The following is a 23,512-nucleotide window of genomic DNA, read 5'->3' as shown; positions in this document are numbered from 1 at the left end:
ATTAGAATAGAAAGTGCTCCTCCATCTCCGTAGCTAGGTTCCTCCACGCATTGTCATTCGTAAACATACTACTGGACCAAGCAGATAGGTTCTCATCTAGAAATGTATCCATCAAAGGATGGGCAAGAGTGTCTGGACAGTTCATACCAAAATCCGCTACTAAACTATGGCCTCCCGACCTTGGTACTGATAATTTCTCACTGTTGGAAGGTTGATCATGGTTTCTTGTCCGACTCACTTGCTGAACTTGATCTGTATGCTGGTCTCTACCTAAGCTAGAGTTCGCGTCCCATGCTCCGGTTCCACTAGAGACGCCAGCCTGTATTAACGCGAGCCGCTCGCTGTAGTCCACTGCAGGAATATTTCCATGGTCCCGTATGGTCCGAAGTATATTGATTGACGTTTGGAGGAGATCAGATGTAGCCACACTTGGGTTTAGAAGGGCGGAGATAATAAGAATCAAGGAAGAGGAAAAAATGTGCTGTGCCTCCCAGTAGCCAAATGTGGCGATGGATCCCTCGATGAACAGGCCTTCCATGATTCGGCAGGATGTTATCGCGGCGTTTACACAGCTATCCGCCAGGAGAGCTGTAATGGGTGAAAGGGTGGGCGATTCTGGAGACAAATCCTTGTCATCACCCTGACATCGTCTTCGGAACAGATGCAGAAGAATCGGACGTGTCGTCTGCATGATGCACTCGTTATAGGCCATGTGCAGGCTGGCAACGGGTCGCGGTGTCCGACATTCCCGCACGCAGAGCTCTGGGGGGAGCGCGTCGTTCCATGCTCGAAGTTGCTTTAAAATACTGTGTACCCTTTGCACGAACATGCCGTTGGCTCGTCGCGGAAGGCAGTATATTTCCGCCACTGTCTGGTTAGCATGAATCTCTCAGTCAGTGAAGTGGCCGACGTACAGATATTGCCCGTGATACGAGCTAGTTTCACATTGGCACACATATGAGCGGGGTCTGCGAATTCCTGCTGTTCCTCGTCTGTGAGGCCGTCCATGGAAGGCAGCTCCACATCTATGTCTTCATCCCGCAATGTGATGGGTAGCCCGAGCTTGGAGGCTGACATTCGTTCGAAGTAGTAAAGCATCCACCACGTGCGTCTTCGACTCTCAAGTTCGACTGCACTGGCCGTTGTTGGAGCGGACCCTGACCTATGTAGTCCAAGACTCAATGCCAGCCTCATAGCAATGCCACTGTAGGAATAAGCAGACCGGATGCGCCCCAGGCTGTTTGAGTACCATGCCTGCCATTGATCAATACGTCGCTCGTTCAGTGATCGCGACGCACTTACAATCAAAATCAGAACCTCGACATGCAGCAAGCTTGCTTCTTCATATATGTCGTGGAGCATGTTCAGGGCCTGGAGATAATAGTTTGTTCCCGGGATTATATGGGTGTCGTTGAACTTCCTGCGGTTTGTATAGAGCTCACCCAAGGCGAGAAGAGTCCATAGTTTGCACAGCCAAAGAACAGTCGGCTTTGAAGCCTTCTGATAAACAGCCTCAATCTCTCGCACGAACGAGACCTTGAGGAACAGATGATGATCGTTACCAATGAAGCGCCATGCAACTTTGATTAATAGCTTGGCTTGGGCTCGGTCTGGAAGCGTGTATTCGTTGTCATCCAATATATGGTTCGCGGTTTTTGTCGAAAGATATTGAGACAATGTAGCACTTGAAGGAGTTGGACCTATGTTGGTGCACTGAAGTAGTCGGTCACCGAATGCTATACATGATGCCTCGCCTGTGAAACCTGGTTCTGTTTGCTTGTCGCGGGTCCACTCTTTCTGTGTCTCGAAAAGTGGATTCACAATGCCATGTTCCTCTTGCGAGAGAGAATCTGGTTCATGCTCGGTGGCTGCTTCGACTCTGTGCTCTTTCGAAGATTCATTCTTCAGCAGGGCCTGTAACCGTTTGCTGTCGGCCTCAAGCCGTCGCAAGTAACTGGAGAGAAGCTGTCAGTAGCAAAACAAAAGTCGTTTGATGGGACAAGTGCGCCCTCACTGCTCTGATATAGTGACTTTCCTCTCCCTTGGCGGAAACCTACACTCATCGCTTTTATTTGCTTGAACACAAGAGCGACACGGATGTTCTCCCGAGCATTTGACCTTTTGAGTATGACATCGGTAACAACTGCCGCTTTTTTAGTCTCTTCATCATAAATCATCGGCATTGGGAACCGCTTACGCAGCGAACAGTCTCCGTGTGCGTTTGTGTGTCTTCATGGTAGCCCACTTGTGACCTCGGGCGTATTCTTATTTATTGATTTATATCCAGAGTGAGGGGAAGAACGAACGGGTAATCGGCCCGCACCGAATTTGCCGACTCCTCCTCTCGGTTTGGAGGTCACTTGCCGGAGGTTATCGTCGTTTATCATCGTAACCCCGCATCTGGATGCGAACATGAATACAATTATTTAAGGATGAAGTCGCGTCGCTTCTTGGAGGAACACCTCTGCGGTCGTTCTCAATCTAGAACTGTCTTTACATAACCTCAACTGCTGACACAATGATCAAGAACGGCATCCGCATTGCCATCGACAGAGGTGGCACATTCACAGATGCCTGGGCGGATATCCCTGGCCGACAAGATCATGTTGTCTTCAAGATTCTATCAGCCTCTCCAGATGAGTACGACGATGCCCCAACAGAATGTATCAGACGCATTTTAGAAATGGCAAGTGGCGAGGAGATACCCAAAGGCTCTTTGCTTGACCTATCATCCGTTGAATCCATCCGAATGGGTACCACAGTGGCTACGAATGCCCTTCTGGAGCGGAAGGGCGATCGTGTGGCCCTGATGGTGACCAAGGGCTTTCGCGATTCCCTCTTAATTGGGAACCAGGCTCGGCCCAACATTTTCGATCTCTCCGTGCAACGGCTTAAGCAGCTCTATGAGACAGTGGTTGAAGTTGACGAACGCATCACGATTGAAGGATATAGCGAGGATCCCGAGCCCAAACCTATCGACGCCGTGTCTGATCCTAACCTCGTTGTCGGTCTGACGGGCGAGGTAGTGAGAATATTACGAACGCCAGACCTGGATGCCGTTCGCTCACAGCTACAGGCGTTGCAATCAGAAGGGTATCAAAATCTAGCCATCGGACTTATGCATGCATATACCTACCCAGAGCACGAGCTTCAGATAACAAAGTTAGCCGAACAAATGGGCTTCAAAGTATCAGCGTCATCAGTTCTGCAATCGATGGCCAAATTCGTCCCTCGAACCCAGTCAGCCGTGGCTGATGCTTACCTCACTCCAATGACCGCTTCGTACCTTGAAGGCTTTCGAAAGGGATTCAAGGGCCAGCTAGACGATGAAAACGCAAACAAGGTACTACTCAGTCAATCGGACGGTGGCCTGGCAACTTGGAACAGCTTTTCAGGCCTCCGAGGGGTACTCAGTGGTCCTGCGGGAGGTGTCGTGGGTTTGTCACGAACATGCTATGATGCGGAGGAAGGCCGACCGGTGCTGGGGTTTGACATGGGCGGAACCAGTACCGATGTGGTCCGGTATTCCGGCGCTCTTGAGCATATTTTCGAAAACACAATCGCGGAGGTTACCATTCAGACGCCTCAGCTGGATATCAACACCGTCGCAGCGGGAGGCGGGTCAATCTTGACTTGGGAGACTGGCTTGCTCAAGGTTGGGCCACGGAGTGCTGGCGCAAATCCCGGTCCTGCATGCTACGGAAAGGGTGGGCCGTTGACCGTGACAGACGCCAATCTGCTACTAGGACGAATCATTCCGGAGTATTTTCCAAAGCCTCTAGATCTAGATATCGTCAAACACAAGTTTGCCGCTTTGACAGATGTTGTTAACAGGGACAAGGGAGGTGGAGATGCCTTTACCTCAGAAACCTTGGCGCTAGGCTTTCTGGCTATTGCGAATGCAACGATGACAAGACCCATCCGCAAGCTCAGTGAAGGCCGAGGGTACAGCGCTGCTAGCCATAACCTTGGATGTTTTGGAGGTGCCGGTGGACAGCATGCCGTCTTTATTGCTCGAGACCTGGGGATCCAAAAAGCAATCATTCCCCGCTACTCAAGTATCTTGTCTGCATACGGGATGGCTCTGGCCGATGTGGTGGTCGAGAGCCAGGAGCCTGTGGCGTGGAAATTTGAACAAAAGACTCTATCCGAGCTCCAGGCGCGGCTGGATCTGATATCTAAGAAAGGTATAGAGGCCTTGAAACTCCAGGGGTTTGAGGAGAAATCTATCGTGCATGAATGCTTTTTGAACATGAAATATCAAGGCAGCGATACGACCCTGATGATTCGAAAACCTGAGCAATTGTCAGACTTTGGAACAGCTTTCCATACTAGACATTCCCAAGAGTTTGGATTTTCCCAGTCTCGGGATATCTTGATTGATGATGTTCGCGTGCGGAGTATTGGAAAGTCCCGAGTCGTAGATACCTCAAGCCCATTCAAGGAACTGAAGAAGCTGGATGATCGTTGTATAGTTCAACCACCAACACCAACATTTACACGAAAAGTATTCTTTGATATACTTGGTTGGGCTGATACCAACGTTTACACGCTCCCTTGCCTCAGTCCCGGCACCCGGATCAGTGGGCCGGCCATGATTATTGACGAGACACAGACAATTGTAGTTGATCATGCAAGCAGAGCGATTATTTTGCCTGAGCATGTGGTTTTAGAAGTCGGAAGCGTGAACCAGGAGCAGCTTTCAACCAATGCGGTGGATCCCGTCCAACTGAGCGTGTTCAGTCATCGGTTCATGACCGTGGCGGAGCAGATGGGCCACACGATGGAAAAAACTTCTATATCTGTTAATATCAAAGAGAGGCTGGACTATTCTTGTGCCATTTTCTCAGCTGATGGTGGACTTGTGGCTAATGCACCTCACATCCCTGGTCACCTTGGATCCATGAGCACGGCTATCACGGCGCAGATTGAGCGACATCCACCGGGTGATCTGAAGCCCGGCGATGTCATTATCAGTAACCACCCGGCTGCGGGTGGTACGCACCTTCCAGATATTACAACTATTACACCCGTGTTTGACGATGATGAGAATCCATCAGCCATCTTGTTTTACGTGGCGAATCGCGGCCACCACGCCGACGTGGGTGGAATTGCCCCAGGCTCTATGCCTCCCAATTCGACCGAACTCTGGCAAGAGGGAGCGGCGATTGAATCTTTCAAGCTTGTTAACCAAGGTGTTTTCGACGAGGCGGGATTGATCCGACATCTGTACGAGATTCCTGGCACATTCCCCGGCTGCAGTGGCACCCGCACGTTGAGCGACAACATTGCCGATCTGAAGGCGGCCGTCGCGTCGAACCAAAAGGGTATCCAGCTGATCCAAGCTCTCATTAAAGAGTTCACCTGGCCGGTCGTCGAGTTCTACATGAATGCAATCCAGGAGAATGCCGCACAGGCCGTGCGGGACCTGCTGAAAGGCTTCGCCCAACGATACGAAGGTGGGGTGCTGGAAGCAGAGGAGAGGAACGACGACGGAATCCCGTTCCATCTGCGAGTGACAATCGATAAGGATACAGGCAACACCGTTTTTGATTTCACTGGGACTGGACCAGAGCATTCGGGGAACTTGAATTCGCCGCAAGCTTGCTTACATTCTGCCATCATGGTAGGGATTCACGAGTTCATAGATATACGACGGCTGCTAACGAATTTTAGTACTGTCTCCGATCGATGATATCTGCGGATATACCGCTCAACCAGGGTTGCCTGGCTCCAATCCATGTGGTCTGCCCCGAGGGTACTATTCTGTCACCGTCCATCACTGCTGCGACGGTTGGATGCACCACCGAGACATCGTCCAAGATCGCCGATCTTGTCCTCAAAGCCTTCCAGGCAGCCGCTGCTTCCCAGGGTACCATGAACAATCTGACGTTCGGCTACGGAGGCACAGACCCCATCACAGGGAAGGTTGTCAAGGGATTTGGCTACTACGAGACCATTGCCGGCGGAGCGGGAGCTGGACCCGACTGGGAAGGCACCAGCGGAGTACACACCCACATTACCAACACTCGCATTACCGATCCTGAGATTCTAGAAAAGCGGTACCCAGTCATTCTACACGAGTTCTCCATTCGCCGGGGAAGTGGCGGAGCAGGTCTACATCGGGGAGGTGACGGATGCGTCCGTGATATGGAGTTCCGGATACCTCTTCAGGTATCGATTCTGTCGGACCGACGGGTCACGGCGCCCTATGGAATGGCGGGTGGCAAGGAGGGCAAGCGTGGAGAGAACGTGTGGGTTCGGAAGGATCCTGTGACGGGGTCCACTCGGAGGGTTGCCCTGGGACCCAGACAGACGGCTCAGTTCCGGCCGGGGGATCGCATTGTGATTTTGACGCCGGGGGGAGGCGGCTGGGGGGAGGAGCCTTCGCGGGACCTGAAGGAACCCGTGGTTCTACGACAGAAGATTGACGATGCGGGCCAGAGTCTACTGAGGACGCAAGGGAGCCTGTATGAGAGGAATGCCATTGCGGTGGGGAATTAATAGATATACTTCCTCTATTCTACTCAGATTGATCTTATTATTATGCTCAGAGACAGAAACTATTCGGCTATTATGAACACCAGGAAGTCAATCCCGAGCCCACAATGGCTTTATCATAAACTCTTGAGTGGTGGGGAGAAGATAAACTTCTGAGGATATAGTATAAACGTAGAAGGTTAGCAAATGATATGTATCGGTGCATTTTATTATTTGATCTCATTGCTCATGAATGTTTAAATCTTCTTGGCGCTCAGAAGTGCCAATGGGGCGAGCGACGATGATAAGGAACTGTTTGATTTTGGCAGAGGAAGCGTTACCTCATTTTCTTACTGGCAGGACAAGATAAGATATTTCAGCTCTCTGATTGGCCGGAGATAATCATCCCTCTTTCTTATCGCGGAGTATCTCCGGAATAGGAGCCGGAACCCTAATCCTCCCGAGCGGACGGTCCTTGGGCTTCTCTCTCATACTAGAGGAGTGATAGTGGACTCCGCTAGATGACACGACTTATCGCCTAAGCTATCGATCATGGAACGTATATGAATGGCTCGGGCGCGCCCTGGTTGGGATCACTCAATAACTCCAAGGATCATTCCGAGACCAACCATTATGGATAACTCAAAATCACCGGAGGATCCTGTGGTCAAGCCACCAGTGGATCTGGGGAAAGATGACACGGAGACACAGGTGGTCGTCGCCGACCCGATTGATGCCTGTGCAGAGCGTGCGCTCGTCCGGAAATTTGATTTCCGCATCCTTCCTGTCCTAGCGATCATGTATCTCTTCAATAGCTTGGACAAATCCAACCTAGGGAATGCAAAGACAGCCGGCTTAGAGGGTATGGGACATTAGTCTTTTGAGCCTGACCAACACCATGCTGATAACTTCTCTGCAGACACTCTCAACCTCAAGGGCGACCAATACAACATCATCCTCAGCATCTTCTTCATCCCCTATGTCTTGACGGCACCATTTCTGGGCATCCTAGGCAAGATGTACGGGCCGAACCTTGTTTTGCCCTGCATGATGCTCACCTTCGGGCTGTGCACGGTCTTAGTGGTGGTTGTGTATAATTTTGGAGGCCTGATGGCGATCAGATGGTTTCTTGGCATGTCCGAGAGTGCCTTCTTTCCGCTGGTGATCTATTATTTGACCACGTGAGATACTACTCAGGCGTTCATACTGACTTTGAGTGGTTTGCTAACATGAATCTTCCCAGTTTCTATCGCCGTGGTGAACTGGCCAGACGTCTGGCGATTTTCTACGCCGCACAGAGCATTGCTTCGGCTTTCTCAGGACTCCTCGCCTTCGGGGTTTTCCAGATCCACTCCGGTCCGCTGACCCCATGGCGCTATCTCTTCCTCATTGAAGGCCTGGCGACCGTTCTCTTCGCGATTTTCGTCTTCTGGTATTTGCCCCGCTCGGCATCCGAGGCGAGCTTCCTGTCTGAAGCTGAGAAGGCACTGGCATTCACCCGGATGCAGCTTGACAGTTCCGCTGTTGTTAATGAGAAACTCAATATTCGCGACGCATTCCGAATCTTCAAGCATCCCACCAGCTGGGCAGTTGTGGGGATCCAGATCTGTCTCGGCGTCCCTCTGCAATCCGTCCAGCTGTTTCTTCCCCAAATCATCTCCAAACTTGGATACGGAACCGTAAAGACGAACCTCTACACCGTGGCCCCCAACGTCTCTGGCGCTGTCGTGCTTCTTATCCTCGCCTTCTGCAGTGACTGGACGCGATGGCGATTCCCATTCATCGCTCTGGGCTTCTTATTCACCTTCCTGGGCATGGTCATCTACGTGGCAATTGACCCCGAGCAGAATATCAACGTGGCCTATTTCGCCTCGTTCATGATGACCTGGGGTACCTCCGCTCCGTCCGTGTTGTTGGATGTCTGGTACAACAACAACATCGCCAGCGAAGGGAAACGAGTCGTCCTGACGAGTATCGCGGTACCCCTTGCGAACCTGATGGGTGTGGTTAGTTCGAACATCTTCCGCAACCAGGATGCCCCGAAGTACCTGCCTGCGCTCATAACTACGGCCTCGTTCGGAGGGGCGGGTATTGTCCTCACGCTTCTTCTTGGGTTTTGGATGATGATGGATAATAAGCGGCGCGATCGTGCACAAGGGGTTACATTGCGGGCTCTGGATATCCCGACCGAGAGGTTGGCGGAGGGTCCCAGTAGTCCGGATTTCAGGTGGTTTTTATAAAGCCCCCATGTCACGATCGATCTTTATGAGTTAATGTCCTGTATATACCTTTAATGATCACTTTACTCGTCTAATCACATTTATCTTTCTCTCGGTTTCAATTTCGATGCTCTGGTTGGTAATGTTAAGCGAAAGGTCTGGAATATCCAGTCTGGACCGTTTAGTCTAGACCAGCCTGATTTGCGGGTGGCTTCAGAGTTCGTCCACACGGTCGTATACTAACTCTGATTTTGGCTCCTTAATTTCCGACGGTCTTGCCGGCAATACGATCTTCATCCGCCTGACGGTGACATTCCGGTCGGATATGTCCGACGAATGTGTGTGTGTGTGTGTGTGTGTGTGTGTGTGTGTGTGTGTGTTGTTTCGTATCTGAGGGCATGGAGAAGAGCGGGGTTAGGTTTATATTTCCGAGTCGGAATGGCCGAGGTAGAAATGAAATGTTGGTGTGGGAGAGAATGAAAAAGAATGCGCGTGTTGGAAGCTTATTGATCGCCTGAGACCACGGGATTGGTGCCTGAGGTCGGGCAAGTCCGGCTTTCAGCCCTATCAGCAACGGTCACCCTTGGGTCTTCGCCCAGGCTACCACAGGGCCCCTTCGCATGGTCGACATGAATGCGGAGAGACCCTCAGTCGAAGAGTCATCATGACACGGAGGCAATCCCTCGTCGGGGAGAGATCGCAGATAAAAAAGCCACATCAAGATCGATGGCGCATGGTGCCTGTGCCGAGTGTGAAGATACAACATTTCTTGTCATGGCGAGAATGCCACCGAGCCTTGGCCCAAAGTTAGACTGCATTAGGGTGTGACTAGTGCTGACGCTGGACTCCGCCCCGCTCGGCTCATTCGTTCAACCTGTCCCCAGTTTCAGCCTCGCCTGGTCACCCTTTCCCTTTTTCTTTTTCATCCTCCCCCCCGGTATAAACCATGTGTGCCTGCCGCAGTCTCGAGAAGAGGAGATTCATGGAGAAGTCGCGACAACGGAACTTTGCCAACAAGAGGTCGCGGACTGGATGCCGGACCTGTCGGTGAGTCCTACGAGTAAATGCCCCGCGCGACTTTGTTGCCCGGCGTGAAACTAACCGTCGATCGCACACAGGGCCCGCCACGTCAAGTGTGATGAAGCCCCGGGGGCATGCGGAAACTGCACGTCGAGCGGTCGCTCCTGTGATGGCTACGACCTGCAACGGCTGCCGCCGCCGGCGAGATCCAGCAGGAAGCAGACGCCCTGGAGTCGGCTGCTCCCCGAGGTAGGCGGTGGCATTCGCTGGGTCACCAATACGGATGAGCGCCGCTGCTTCTCCTACTTCCAGTACTACACCATTCCGACCCTGTCGGGTTTCTTCAATTCGCTGCTGTGGGAAAAGCTCGTCCTGCAGATGAGCTATGCCGAACCCGCCGTGTACCATGCGGCTGTGGCGCTCAGTGCCATCCATCAGGATGTCGAAATGCACGGCATGCCCTTGCCCGGACAGGAGCTAGAGCTTTACAATACCTGGCATCGATTCACCATGGAACAGGCCGGGCGGTCGTTCGCCATTCTCAATGAACGCCATTTCTCCCAAGACCCGCGTCTGCGGGAGGTCATGCTGCTGTGCTGTCTCTTGTTTGTGCTGATGGAGCTTTTACGCGGACGATACGATGACGCCTTTCAGCACCTCGAGGGTGGTCTTCGGATATTGAACGAGCTGAAGGCTCAGAGACAACTCGTCACCTGGGCCCCGCATGGATCACCGGTAGAAGAAGCTCTTGTCGCCGCATTCGCACAGTTGGACATTCAAGCCGCGAGCTTCAAGATTGGAGGACCGATCTTACGCATCGAAGATGAGTTGGACGTCTGCGCCACGGAGGACTATCAGTTATTTTCTAATGTCCGTGAAGCGCGCCGTGCCATTGAGCCTCTTTTAAGTCGGGCCTTTGGCTTCCTCATGGACTGCTGGTCCAAGTCCGACAAAGAAATCATATGCAACTATAAAGGGCTACTACAGGGACAACAAAAGCTATTCTCTGAGTTGAACCACTTCTCGGCGCAGTTCGACACCTTCTATAATTACTCGTATACGCGACTGAATCGGAAAGATCAACGAGGTGCAGATATGATCAACATCCTCCGACATACCACATCCCTATCAATGCGAACGGCTCTCATCCGAGACGAGGTCTTACTGAGTCAATACCAGCCCGAGTACAAAGCCAACCTCGCCCTCATAGAAGCAGTAATGTACAAGTTCCGAGAGCGCCCCAACTACACTTTAGATATGGGTGTCGTCCCCCCGTTGTATATCATCTCGATCGGCTGTCCCGATTACAGCCTGCGCTGGCGGGCGATCGAGCTACTTCGGGCTTGGCCGCATCGCGAGGGGGTCTTTGACTCGAACTGGGCAGCTTTTATTGCAGAAGAGCATATTAAGACTGAGTTGCGGTTGCAAGGATTTCATGCGATTGATGGGCTATCGGGTTATGCGCGAGACGGTGGGAGTCCGACGAGTTCGGTGGAGTCTAAGGAGGATTCGAAAACAGAGGAGAAGTTGGAGAAGGGGCGATGGTCGACTTTGGGACAAGAGGAATATTCAATTGAACAGGGTCTGGAAAATACGAAATGTATGGAGGACTGGCCTTGTGTGCAGTCGCTTATGGCTGCGAGGCGGAGATGCACTCTTGGATACCCGTAGATAATTATATATATCCTGGCGATAACACGTATAGTAGCTATCGTGGCGGAAGAGAAAACAAAGGCATATCACGACTATAGTTTGAACCTCTATCTACAAATGTTCGAAGAAGTAGATGTTGGGTAAAATGTAAAAGCAAAAGCTCACCTCCTGTCTGACATGATCAGTACGGGTCGATGGGTCGGACTGTTGGTGGCTCGACACAAACAAACTTACTCGAGATCAACCTTCCCAAGCTCAACACGAGGTAGGCGACCTGCTTGTGCCTAGAGTGCGACTTTCTACCACGAGAAGTAGATTACTAAGGTCACCCTGGGCATTCATCCAAACTGTTTCGGATAACTGCCGAGTCCGAACGGTGGTTTCCAATGTCGTTTCAGCTAAAGTGCCAAGTTCTGGGTTAATCCAACCAGCTTCCTTTTACTCGACAAACAGGCACCGATCTCTTTTACCCATTTACCCAGGGAAGAATGATACATTCACAGCCTCCCCATCTTCTGCAGAAAGGCCCTGCATCCGCGGGTAGCTGAGGAGGCCCGATCTGCCGAAAGCGCCAGGGAGGCTAAAATGAAGGCCAGTTTGCGGGGACACTGCAGATCGCCATATTCTCCACCAACGGGAGGAAATAAAGTACCCGTCTAGCGTGGCCAATGTCGGCTTTTGTGGCCAGCCCTGGTGGATCCTCACTCAGGTCCGCTTTGTATTGGGAAAGGAATTACTGGCTTGAAGTATTAGGCTAAACGTGTCGTGTCTACCTCGGTGAAACAGGCTGAAGAATGGTACCTGCTAGGTCGATTGGGAATATAAATACGGCATTCGAGCTGGTTTCTGTCAATCACAACCGGGTCTATCTATTGCATTGTTATCAACTCTCGTAAACTATTCCCTTTCGTGAAAATGGTCCATCTCAAGGCACTTGCCAGCGGCACTCTCTTCGCCTCCCTCGCCTCGTCTGCCGTCATCAGTCGACAGGCTGCCGCCAGTATCAACGACGCCTTTGTCGCCCATGGAAAGAAGTACTTCGGTACCTGTTCGGACCAGGCTCTCTTGCAGAACGCCCAGAATGAGCCCATTGTCCGGGCGGACTTTGGCCAGCTGACTCCCGAGAATAGCATGAAATGGGATGCTCTTGAGCGTTTGTCTCCGAGTCTTTTGTGGTTGAATGTTTGCTGATGAAAGCAGCGAGTCAGGGTAGCTTTAGCTTTGGTGGAGCTGATTTCCTGGTGAGTGACTCGCTCTGGGGGAGTGGGTGTTGATGCTGACGAGGCATCTTAGGCCGATTATGCCAAAACCAATAACAAACTTGTGAGGGGGCATACTTTGGGTGTGTTGCCATTCTCCATGTGAACTTGGTTTAATCATCGATTGAGGCTAATACATGCATAGTCTGGCATTCGCAGCTCCCCTCCTGGGTGCAGGGTATCACCGACAAGGATACCCTGACTGAGGTGATCAAGAATCACATCACGACCATCATGCAGAGATATAAGGGTCAAATCTATGCCTGGGTACGTTTGTCATTGCGGATGCTCTTAATTTCAGCACTAACCCAGCGCAGGATGTCGTCAACGAGATCTTCGACGAAGACGGTACCCTGCGTGACAGTGTCTTTTCCCGGGTCCTGGGAGAGGACTTCGTCCGGATTGCCTTCGAGACTGCGCGTGAGGCGGACCCTGCCGCTAAGCTCTACATTAACGACTACAAGTAGGTTGCCATCCAGATGCACATACCTGTGGCTAACAATGTTAGCTTGGATTCTGCCGACTACGCCAAAACCCAGGGAATGGTCAACTACGTGAAGAAGTGGTTGGATGCTGGTGTTCCAATTGACGGCATTGGTAAGTTGTCACCGTTTCGTGGATAGAATAGCCTTCTAACTTAGCCCAGGCTCCCAATCTCACTATAGGTATGCCCTCCCCAATTTCGCCACGTGAGCTCTACTGACTGCTTAGTGCGAATGGCTTCCCCGTCTCCGGCGCCAAAGGATAAGTCTATACCTCCCACTATGAAATTAAAAACTAACACCAAGCACAGCTCTGACCGCGCTCGCCTCGACCGGTGTTTCCGAGGTTGCCGTAACCGAACTTGATATCGAAGGAGCTAGCCCCGAGTCTTACCTCGAAGTTGGTGAACTGTCCACTTGCTTCAGTAGAAATATGCTAACCAATACAGGTGGTCAACGCCTGTCTCGACATCACCTCCTGCGTCGGTATCACTGTGTGGGGTGTCTCCGACAAGGTACGTGTCTTATGGTTCTGGCTAGATAAGAAGAACCCGGACTAACATGCACAAAGGACTCATGGCGCTCCAGCAGCTCCCCGTTGCTCTTTGATAGCAACTACCAGGCCAAGGATGCGTATAACGCCATCATCAATGCTCTGTAATCAGCTTTGCCGGTATCTATCCGATGGACGTGAGTGGATTAGTCTGAGACGGTGAATATTCAAGAATCAGATACTTATCACAGCAGTCTTTTCTACTGCGGGGCATTTGCATTTGATGCTTAGTTACTGATCATTTCTGTACATACAATCAATTGAACTACCATTCATCTCTATGTAAAGATCTTCACTGGAGGATGAGGAATTCAACGTGTTTTGATTCACGCGCATAGCTTCACCATAGTAGCAACGACGTCAGCCTTTTTGCCTGAGGCACAAACGGACTACTTAATTCTTCGCTCACTTCTTTTCCTGATCTCGTTTTTTACTATCATACTCCCTACAGAGTCTTTGCCGTCTCTCAGAAACAACACAAGGCCTAACCTGTCTTGAAAACTTGTTCATCTGTGTATCCCATAATGTCACCCAACAGAGCTCCAGTCTCCCCTTCTAGAGAGCTGCAAAGTAAGACCTCAAAGATAGTCTCACCACCTTCTGCCCAAACTATCTTCAATGAAATAGTAGACAGAATACCTACAATAAGAAGCTTTACAGAGCTTGTCTTTGACGTGATCCCCCCTGAGGATGGCAACTTGATTTGTCGCTCCCTTGCCGCATCGGCCGTGGTCGAACAAAGTAACGCGAGGTATGATTGCCACTGAAGAGATATTGCTGTACTCAGCTGATGTATACTTGTCATGGCCTAGGGTAAACTACAACTCTCGAACCAAAACGCTGTGGGTACGAATCATGCCCACAGAGCTTCACGACGTCCACCAGAGATGGGTGAGGTATACGACTTCTCAATGGCAAGCTACAGGCATCCTAAATGCCGCAGAAGATAGGCTATTGGACATGGGCGTTGGCACCAGTATGTTGATTTCATACATCTCTATTCAGAATATGCTAATAAGCGAGTCCAGGGTTTGACACCTTTACTGGTCCATATGTGTTATCTTCAAAGGAGCCAGATTTATTCTTAAGACCAGATACAAGCGATCTACCCCTGATCGTTATTGAAAGCGGGTGGTCGGAGTCCTGGCCGCGGTTGCATTGTGACAAGGATCTCTGGTTGAATGGATCCAGCGAGGTCAATGTTGTGATTCTCCTTATGTGGTCGAAGATCTCGAATAATCGAGCAAAGGGAATGGCAGAGGTTTGGCGTAGAGGTGGCGATGGCCTTACCGTGTGCAAGAAAGCAGGCATTCCGCTATTATGGTAGTATGATTCAAGCTCCGAAGAGACTAATACTATTTGATTAGGTGATTTTCCCTGCTGCTAGTGCTGCGCCCGCCCCCGGTGCCGACGTTATCGAGCTCAGTAGAAGGGAAATCTTTGGCCAGCATGTGCTTCCCGGACGGAGCCACGCCGATCTGTTCCTTTTAGATCTGGAAGATCGGCGCAATTTTGCACAAGAGCGCATGGCGAAGAAGATGGGACTTACACCAGCTTGAACTAAAGATAGGGAAGGAGCTCACGAGCTCAATGGTCTGATAGTAGTTTACATCTGGGCGGATATCGTTGTGGAGCACTCGGCTACTAGTATTGACTTAACCGAAAATATACGGGCATATAAATCAATGCCATGGTAAATTGACATACAAGCTTATAGGGTTTTGGCCAGAAAATTCTAAGTTGGGATATTACTATGGCTACATTCAATACAGACCTAGAGAGGCTAACTATAGCATATCAGTGTCGTCCGGAGCTCATACTTGCTAGACCAACCGTCAAGAATGAGCATAGCATATGATGCTAGGATCTAGTATATATCAACAAATCAACCTTCGCACATTCCACAGTGCCTTTTCATGTAAAGCGTATTCACTCCTCCACCCCTGAGTAATAGGCATCCCACGAGAACCAATCAAACATACTATCAAAAGTCTTCCGAGGCGGATTACGGGAAGTGTCTCTGTCGCCGGCACCAGAGTGGCCACTGGCCAGGTTCTGACGACCAACATCAACGATAGGCCATGTGAGAGCCAGGTCGCAGGAAGCCATTCTAGGTAACTAGCGACGTCCGGCTCCCCCATGTCGACGTTTGGCTGAGTCTCACTATCTTTAGCGGAATCGGGGGCAAAATCGTTCATTGCTCGGTCACTGTAGGCCGACATATTGTAGTCGCCTGATGGCGATGTGCTGCAGTTTTCTGTGGATGTTACCATGTTGTCTGCTGTTGGGTCGGACGTGTGCTGACGGACGTAAGTTTGTGCCAGCTGAAGGAAAACGGCCGCGACGCGCTGTAGTCTGGTACAAACAGTCGCCAGTAGACGCATCTGGGATCGCATTTCCGCGTAATAAGTTACAGTCGTAGATAGCAGCTGCAGATCTTGTTCGACTGTAGGGGTCCAACAAGTATGATGGACGATATTTTCAAATATTACAAAGAAAGGGGTGAAGGGATAATACAGGAGCTGCCTGTTCAAATCGTATTAACATACGGGCTTAGCATGGTGAAAGGGATAGACTTCATACCAAACAACTCCATTGTATATCGAACTCCAATTGGACACCATTGAACTCAAGAGAGAGACAGCGTCACGAGCAGATGACAGTCGAAGAGACGAGTTTGATTCATCCCCTTTTAGCAGGATGATAAGAACGTGAAGGTAGTGAAATTTCATGCTATTAATACCCAGAGCCATCTCCTTGCGGTGACTTGCATTTGCCAAGACACATTCAGCGTTCATGGTGTCTGTAAGAACCTAGCTCGGAGGTAAGAACTTTCAAGGTTCAAAGGCTCTGATCAATGAGGAATTACTAACCTGGTTTGTGTCTTCATACCAGTCATCCAGTTTACCCCGAATATCCCCTTTTGCAGGTGAGGAAGCATCTGTCGCCAGGACATCTAAGACAAGTCCTATTAATTTCGAGAGTTCCGTAGATCTCTTGAAAAGCTGGGCACCGAACTTGGAAACCTTTTGCGCATTTTCCTCACCATCACGAAGGTGGAAACTGATCAGAATATCGTCGTCTGGCAACGGTACGTTCTGATACACGGCTGTCGGAAGAAACGCAGGGCGGCCAAATGCAAGAGAGCACGATTTATCCATGACAAAAAGAAGCCAAAAAAGGCAAAGTTGCTTTTGTCTCGACTCAGCTGAACGGTGACCCAATGCGTGCAACCCTAGAGCCTCGGCCTGCCGACAGGCGTGTCCCAGTAGCATCCACGACAGGTTGGGCGCAGCATAGTCTTCACCATGAGCGGCCAAGATAGTCAACGCCTGGACATTAGCTTCACGTGGTTCAAGGAAAATACGACTGTCATTAAGCGCTAGCTGTACGTTACGCCGCAGCTTTGCTGTCTCGCTGCTGGAATCATCCCCAGTTGATATATCGGATAGTAATAAGTAGTTGAAGTAGACAATCCATGCCTTTTCACGAACTTTGTGCGGCTCGAAAACAACCTGTCGGATCATATCATCAGTTGGAGCAGAAAAGAATGGTTCGCCAACCTCAGCAATCACCAAGAACTCTATTCGAAGAATGACAATCAGTTCTATTGTGAAAAGCCCAGTAGAACGGCTTACTGCTTATCAAGCGATATCCCACCGGCCGCGAGGGAACGTAAAAGCTCATAGTATCTTCCATGGTGCCTTGAGCTACTTGTGCTGAACCCAGGCTATTAGAGAGATATTGAAGCTCCGAGCGAGCGCTCTGACGAGTCTCGTGGCATGATGGCCGACGGATCGCATCGATGTTAGCTGGTGTCTCTTGTAAGAAAGTAAAGGAATGGGATGGCCCAATGTATAGGTCGGAATTCGAGTCATTCGCTGCAACTGCAACTGAGTGACTTGGTTCAGCTGGCTTTTGAGCGTTAATCGGTCTCGGGGGTACCGAAAGAATAGTTTGTAAAGCGTGATCGACAGAGTTTGTTAAACGTTGGACTGTGAGCTCCAGGTGCCGCAGTCGAGTTTCGATAGTAGTATGTTCCTTTGGCCTTCTTCACGAATTAGTTGAATCACAGCGTTCAGATCAGATAAATGTGGGTTGATCTCACACGCGACTGGGACTCGGCTGGGAAGAAGACGCCATCTCCCTCGAGTAGTGACAGCTCCCTGGCCATGGCTTGCAGGAGCTACATTTAGGAAGCTCGCGGGAGCATCTTAGAAGGATCAGTTAAGCGGTTCCTGCGATATCAATAGGTTGATGGAGTATACTTCAGTTTTTTTGTCGACAATAGTCACACTGTTAGGCGCTGATCAGTGGCGATAGCTATCGTCGGGTGTTTTCCCTTACCGCATATCGAGCAAATATCTGCGATGACTGCTAGCTTCCATTTCGGGGGGACTACCCGAAGGGTTCCGGCACAGCCGATGAGACAGATTGGTCTGCTGTATAGGATGAAATGAGTAGAAATGGAAGCGCCGAGGTATTAAATGAATATACATGAGGTTGGTGGTTGACTGGCTGCCGTCGGAGGTGCGTCCGAGTTCCACCAATCAGATGGATGCGAGCCGGACTTGCCGACATGCATTGTAGGGCACAATATAAAACAAGTCAAAGTATCAGATTCTAAATGCCCAGGGTATATTTTACTGATTTTCCTACTCAAGTGTTTTGGCCTAATTAGCTGAGCTTCAACATAGTTCGCAGCAATGGAGCCACAGCCCTCCATCGCAATAATCGGAGCAGGGCCAAGCGGTCTCGTATTCGCACGGCTCTTAGAATTGGGTGGTATCACGGACTATGTCATCTACGAGCGTGATGAGTCGGCGACACCCGGCCCCTGGCAGCAAGGAGGAACTCTCGATTTGCATGGGCCTTCTGGGCAGCTGGCCCTCAAGCGTGCCGGTTTATTTGACAAGTTCAGCAAGGAACTCGCCCGCTGGGAGGCATCCGGTTTGCGTATTGTCGACTCAACTGGGGAAACAGTTGTCCAAATAGGCGAGGGCTATGATGCTCCTGAGATCGACCGTCTCCAACTGCGCGAGCTTTTACTCGGCTCAGTGCCCGCGCATAAAATTTGTTGGGATCATGCCGTCAGTGCCATTGAGAGGAGGGCAGATGGCCGCATCCCGTCTGGTGATAACGGCTGTGTTATTCACTTTGTGAATGGCACTTCGACGACCGGGTTTCGGCTTATTGTTGGTGCTGATGGGGCTTGGAGCAAGGTGCGCCCTCTGGTACGTTGACAGGATATCCCTCCATCTTTGATCAAATGAATGCATCACTAACCATCTGCCGCTTAGCTCACCTCGGCAAAGCCGATATACTCAGGAAAGATGTTCATCGAAGGGAGCCTGTCGCATAACAATCCGAGCTACGCGATAGCCACCGAGATGGTGGGCCCGGGAAACATGGCAGCGTTGGGCAACGGAATTAAGATGGCAGTACAGCAGGTCTCCAATGGCACGTATCGCGTGTACTTTGGGTTGCCTGTACCTGAAGACTTTTACCGCCACCGTCAATATAGTACTATCACTGATACCGACACCGCTAGCAAAACTGAGGTTCTCCGACAGCTCCTCTTGTCGTCCAATGATTTCTACGCCACATGGGCACCGAAGCTCAAAGCTCTGGTCGAGACTGCTGAGGGCCCGTTCCGTGCATGGCCGTTGTACCGCATGGAACCTGGGTCAGTTGGTTGGACCCGTAATGTGGCTCCTGGAGTGACATTACTGGGAGATGCGGCGCATCTTTCGACACCTTTCGCTGGTGAAGGCGTTAACTGCAGCATGTATGATGCAGTTGTGCTAGTGGACCACATTATCGAGCAATGTGGTAACGATGTGAACCTTGTGAAAATGAAGGACACTGCGTTAGAAAAGGCCCTGAGTGCGTATGAAGAAGACATGTTTCTGCGCGGCCAGGACCTGATTCAGCGTAGTACGAAGAGCGAGACCATGCTCTTTGCTGAGAACGCTGCTGCACTTTTTTCCCCAATTGCTCGATCGGACTGGACAACTCGAGGGTGTTGAAGGATAAAACAGGAACTGGTAAACAAAACAGAAAATACACATATATCAAGCCCATTGGTACCATAGAAATCGCTCGACATAGTGCATCAAGAGCATGTTGGGGCTTTTCTGGGTTATCCTTGTTAATGGAGAAAGAATTCATTCATGTTTCCAACCTGAAACTGTAGGCCATGCATTAGGGCATTGCGATCCTCTAATAACAACCTCTTAGCGGAGCGGGTCCTCCCGTTCCGGTCATGGCGCGGGCGTAGTGCTTATTCCTTTAGCTTACCGTACCATACCTATTTACTAGGATTCATGGTATTCGCTATGAAAGTTCGGTAGTAGTACAGGGGTTTCTTTGTTCCCTGAGCCAACGCAGTCTTTTCTCGCTCTCTTTTCCCACACGCCCACTCTCCTCTTCTTCTGTCGGACCTCCTCGCTCCCTTGTCGATGGTTGAAAGATACGATAACAATGGCATCGGCAACCGTGACGCCAAAGTCTGGCTGGGTGCACCACCGGGTCACCCAGGGATTACATGCAGTAGCCAGCCAAGTGTGCCAACATCCCATTCATACGTTGCTGGTAACGTCCCTGATAGTCACGTCCACTTATCTCCATATTTTGGAAGGCGCCTTTCGCGCGGCCAATCTAGGTCTCGGTTCTAAGACTGACACAGCCTCTTTGAACGTCGAGTCATTGCTTTGGGGCAGCCGAAGCCTTCGGATTAGCGAGACAAGCTCGTGGAGATGGCAGGTAGACGACCTGTCTAAGACGACTAATGATGGCCAAGTATGATTGAAACATTTCTTTTGAGTTCCGTCGATCCCCAAAGCTTGCTTGCGTGCTGACTGTGACCGCATTGCCCTCGCTTTCTCTCTAATTAGGTTGATCACCACTGGGCTCTTGTCACTCTCACTTTCCCCGGTACCTCTACCAATATCCGCCCTGCCATACTGAACACACTGTCCGAGTCTGTGGATGCGGAGGCGATCGCACCGACCTCCAACTTCTTCACCTCAATCTCCAATGAATTCCTGCTGGCGTACCGAGTTCCGTACACCCAATTGAGCGATTTTCTAGAGGCCGTGGAGTTCGTTGCCTCGGATAAGGAGGGTCATAGCTGGGCGATTAGGTCTCCCCATGGAAAGGGCAGGCTTTCGCTGGCCCGTTCGTTGGGAGGCTCATGGCTCTCGTTCCTTTACCGGGCCAAACATGCCGAGACGGTCGATTTGGTCATCATCAGCTTAGGCTACCTCGCTTTGAATATGACCCTAGTCTCTCTCTTCCGAGCAATGCGTCACCTCGGCTCGCGCTTCTGGCTGGCAGCTCCGTGCTGCTTTCTGGGACGTTTGCCTTCGTGCTCGGACTCGGGGTAACGACAGCCTGCGGCGTGCCAGTCGACATGTCTCTACTCTCCGAAGGGATTCCCTTCTTGGTTTTGACCGTGGGGTTTGAGAAGCCGATCCACTTTACTCGTGCTGTCCTCCTCGCATCCAATAAACTCCAGCGTGGGTCACAGCAGCACCCTATGATCCCCAATACCATGCTATTCGCGATAAACACATATGGGTGGTCCATTGTGCGGTCGTATCTTCTCGAGGTCGGGGCTCTCGCATTGGGAGCGGTCCTCCGGCCACGGGAACGATTCGGGCAGTTCTGCTTTTTGGCTGCATGGATGGTGCTCTTCGACGCCATCCTTCTTTTTACCTTCTACACAACCATTCTCTGCGTCAAGTTGGAGGTGACCCGGATCCGGAACCCCGGCACCCTAGATCTGGCAGATGCGCAACGTGGGCCACGGATCTTCGGGTATAAGGTCAACCGGACCAGCGTGGCTCGGTGGAAGCTGATTATGGTCGGCGGGTTCGTGCTCTTCAACGTACTCCAGCTGTCATCATTCTTTTACCGCATCATGGGAAGTTCCATGACCAATGCCGCTTTGACTCCAACCACTGTCAGTCCGTTCAAAGTGGCTGCCAACGGCCTGAACGATATCTATTTGGCTGCTTGGGCCGGCAGAGTTGAAACACGGGTCACGGTGCTACCGCCGATCCGATATGTCATGGAATATTCTGGATTTCGTGTGCCTGCCGGGAGACATCCTGGATTTGACGGCGTGCTGGCCGGACTGAAAACACCCCTGGGGCGACTCTGCCTCATGAGCGCTTTGGTTCTTAGTCTTTACCTTGATAATCACCTGATTCACGCCGCCCGTTGGCATGTTTCTCCTGACGCACCGAAAGAATTTGTTGGATCTGCGCTCTCTTCGTCGCCCACCTCAGGCCTCAGTACTGCATCTGCCCCTACGCCCCCTTCTCGAAGCTTCGAGGAAATCGAGGCTCTGTTCAGAGCAAACCAGACGGATTCCCTGACGGATGACGAGCTGGCGGAGCTATGTCTCCGGGGCAAGATCCCTGGCTACAGATTGGAGAAGACCTTAGAGAACATTACCTCAGCAGGATCCCCAAGCACAGCAACAACTAGGCTAGAGGCATTCACCCGTGCGGTTCGCATCCGCCGGGCCGCCGTGTCGCGAACGCCTTCGACTCGGGACCTCAGCGGCAGTATCAAGAACTCGCTGCTCCCTTACCGCAACTACAACTACGAGCTAGTACACGGTGCCTGTTGCGAGAACGTGATCGGATATCTGCCCCTGCCCGTGGGTCTCGCCGGACCCATGGTGATTGACGGCCAGGCGTATTTCATCCCCATGGCCACGACTGAGGGTGTACTGGTTGCCAGCGCCAGCCGGGGATGCAAGGCAATCAACGCTGGTGGCGGTGCCGTGACGATTCTCAAGGGTGACGGGATGGCACGAGGCCCCTGCCTGGGATTCCCGTCAGCCAGACGTGCCGCCGAAGCTCAGCGCTGGGTGGAGTCCCCCGTCGGCCATCAGGTCCTGACCGACGCCTTCAACACCACCAGCCGGTTCGCCCGTCTGCAGACTCTGATGGTGGCCCAGGCCGGCACCTACCTCTATATCCGGTTCCGCACCACGACCGGCGACGCCATGGGTATGAACATGATCTCCAAAGGCGTGGAGAAGGCTTTACAGGTGATGACCGCCCATGGGTTCCCCGATATGAACACTATTACGCTGTCTGGTAACTTTTGCGCTGACAAGAAATCTGCTGCTATCAACTGGATCAGTGGTCGCGGCAAGTCAATCATCGCTGAAGCTACTATCCCCGCCGATACCGTCCGGAAGGTTCTGAAGACCGAAGTCGATGCGCTGGTTGAGCTAAATACAGCTAAGAACCTGGTGGGTAGCGCTATGCCGGGCAGTATGGGTGGATTCAACGCCCATGCATCCAACCTGGTTCAGGCCGTGTTCTTGGCTACCGGACAGGATCCCGCCCAGAATGTGGAGAGCAGCAGCTGTATCACGACGATGAAGAAGTAGGTCCCCCTTTATTTTCTTACCTCTCTGCTTCCCTTCAATATGGTATCAATTATACGAATATGGAATGTTCTAGGATCGACGGAAACCTGCACATCGCCGTCTCCATGCCCTCGATGGAGGTTGGAACCATCGGTGGAGGCACCATCCTTGAAGCCCAGGGGGCCATGTTGGACTTGCTGGGAGTCCGCGGCGCCCATCCCACCGACCCTGGTGGGAATGCCCGCCGCTTGGCCCGGATCATCGCCGCGGCCGTGCTGGCAGGAGAACTAAGTACCTGCTCCGCCCTGGCGGCCGGTCACTTGGTCAATGCCCATATGCAGCATAATCGAAGTGCGCCGTCATCGGGGAAGAAATAGCCCATTACATTCCGGCAATCGTAGGCTTTTCTTGACAATGCATGTGCAAAATGTTGAAGATAGGAGCTTAGAACA

At 51.4% G+C, this 23,512-nt stretch overlaps 9 protein-coding genes across 9 annotated transcripts; 7 read left to right on the top strand and 2 right to left on the bottom strand.

The window, feature by feature from the left end:
* Nucleotide 1: 1 nt before the first annotated feature.
* On the bottom strand, nt 2-2,235 carry ANOM_001979 (fungal specific transcription factor domain-containing protein; the record flags this gene model as incomplete). Its single annotated transcript, XM_015547236.1, has 3 exons — nt 2-867; nt 915-1,954; nt 2,198-2,235. 3 exons carry the CDS (start codon nt 2,233-2,235, stop codon nt 2-4), a joined length of 1,944 nt encoding a protein of 647 aa, XP_015410670.1.
* A 283-nt stretch (nt 2,236-2,518) lies between these two features.
* Nucleotides 2,519-6,504, top strand: ANOM_001978 (putative 5-oxoprolinase; the record flags this gene model as incomplete). Its single annotated transcript, XM_015547235.1, has 2 exons — nt 2,519-5,626; nt 5,677-6,504. The coding sequence occupies 2 exons, from the start codon at nt 2,519-2,521 to the stop codon at nt 6,502-6,504; spliced, it is 3,936 nt and encodes a 1,311-aa protein (XP_015410669.1).
* Nucleotides 6,505-7,113: 609 nt separating this feature from the next.
* On the top strand, nt 7,114-8,720 carry ANOM_001977 (putative MFS transporter; the record flags this gene model as incomplete). Its single annotated transcript, XM_015547234.1, has 3 exons — nt 7,114-7,342; nt 7,400-7,661; nt 7,724-8,720. 3 exons carry the CDS (start codon nt 7,114-7,116, stop codon nt 8,718-8,720), a joined length of 1,488 nt encoding a protein of 495 aa, XP_015410656.1.
* A 925-nt stretch (nt 8,721-9,645) lies between these two features.
* Nucleotides 9,646-11,390, top strand: ANOM_001976 (Zn(II)2Cys6 transcription factor; the record flags this gene model as incomplete). The annotated part of the gene is made up of 2 exons (XM_015547233.1): nt 9,646-9,746; nt 9,818-11,390. 2 exons carry the CDS (start codon nt 9,646-9,648, stop codon nt 11,388-11,390), a joined length of 1,674 nt encoding a protein of 557 aa, XP_015410668.1.
* An 897-nt stretch (nt 11,391-12,287) lies between these two features.
* On the top strand, nt 12,288-13,774 carry ANOM_001975 (endo-1,4-beta-xylanase; the record flags this gene model as incomplete). The annotated part of the gene is made up of 9 exons (XM_015547232.1): nt 12,288-12,525; nt 12,573-12,613; nt 12,666-12,714; nt 12,777-12,898; nt 12,949-13,094; nt 13,140-13,228; nt 13,425-13,513; nt 13,563-13,628; nt 13,685-13,774. 9 exons carry the CDS (start codon nt 12,288-12,290, stop codon nt 13,772-13,774), a joined length of 930 nt encoding a protein of 309 aa, XP_015410667.1.
* Nucleotides 13,775-14,190: 416 nt separating this feature from the next.
* Nucleotides 14,191-15,225, top strand: ANOM_001974 (uncharacterized protein; the record flags this gene model as incomplete). The annotated part of the gene is made up of 4 exons (XM_015547231.1): nt 14,191-14,417; nt 14,479-14,642; nt 14,695-14,989; nt 15,054-15,225. 4 exons carry the CDS (start codon nt 14,191-14,193, stop codon nt 15,223-15,225), a joined length of 858 nt encoding a protein of 285 aa, XP_015410666.1.
* A 204-nt stretch (nt 15,226-15,429) lies between these two features.
* Nucleotides 15,430-18,054, bottom strand: ANOM_001973 (fungal specific transcription factor domain-containing protein; the record flags this gene model as incomplete). Its single annotated transcript, XM_015547230.1, has 7 exons — nt 15,430-15,453; nt 15,649-16,192; nt 16,250-16,479; nt 16,540-17,249; nt 17,305-17,714; nt 17,775-17,879; nt 18,014-18,054. The coding sequence occupies 7 exons, from the start codon at nt 18,052-18,054 to the stop codon at nt 15,430-15,432; spliced, it is 2,064 nt and encodes a 687-aa protein (XP_015410665.1).
* A 318-nt stretch (nt 18,055-18,372) lies between these two features.
* ANOM_001972 (FAD-dependent oxidoreductase) lies at nt 18,373-19,695 on the top strand (the record flags this gene model as incomplete). The annotated part of the gene is made up of 2 exons (XM_015547229.1): nt 18,373-18,900; nt 18,967-19,695. 2 exons carry the CDS (start codon nt 18,373-18,375, stop codon nt 19,693-19,695), a joined length of 1,257 nt encoding a protein of 418 aa, XP_015410664.1.
* A 454-nt stretch (nt 19,696-20,149) lies between these two features.
* ANOM_001971 (3-hydroxy-3-methylglutaryl-coenzyme A reductase) lies at nt 20,150-23,437 on the top strand (the record flags this gene model as incomplete). The annotated part of the gene is made up of 4 exons (XM_015547228.1): nt 20,150-20,467; nt 20,563-20,845; nt 20,899-23,077; nt 23,155-23,437. The coding sequence occupies 4 exons, from the start codon at nt 20,150-20,152 to the stop codon at nt 23,435-23,437; spliced, it is 3,063 nt and encodes a 1,020-aa protein (XP_015410655.1).
* Between the last annotated feature and the right edge of the window lie 75 nt (nt 23,438-23,512).

The sequence above is a fragment of the Aspergillus nomiae genome (genome assembly GCF_001204775.2).
Source record: "Aspergillus nomiae NRRL 13137 chromosome Unknown contig00025, whole genome shotgun sequence".
In the NCBI taxonomy this organism is placed as follows: Eukaryota; Fungi; Ascomycota; class Eurotiomycetes; order Eurotiales; family Aspergillaceae; genus Aspergillus; species Aspergillus nomiae.
This window is presented reverse-complemented; position numbering and strand designations above follow the sequence as displayed.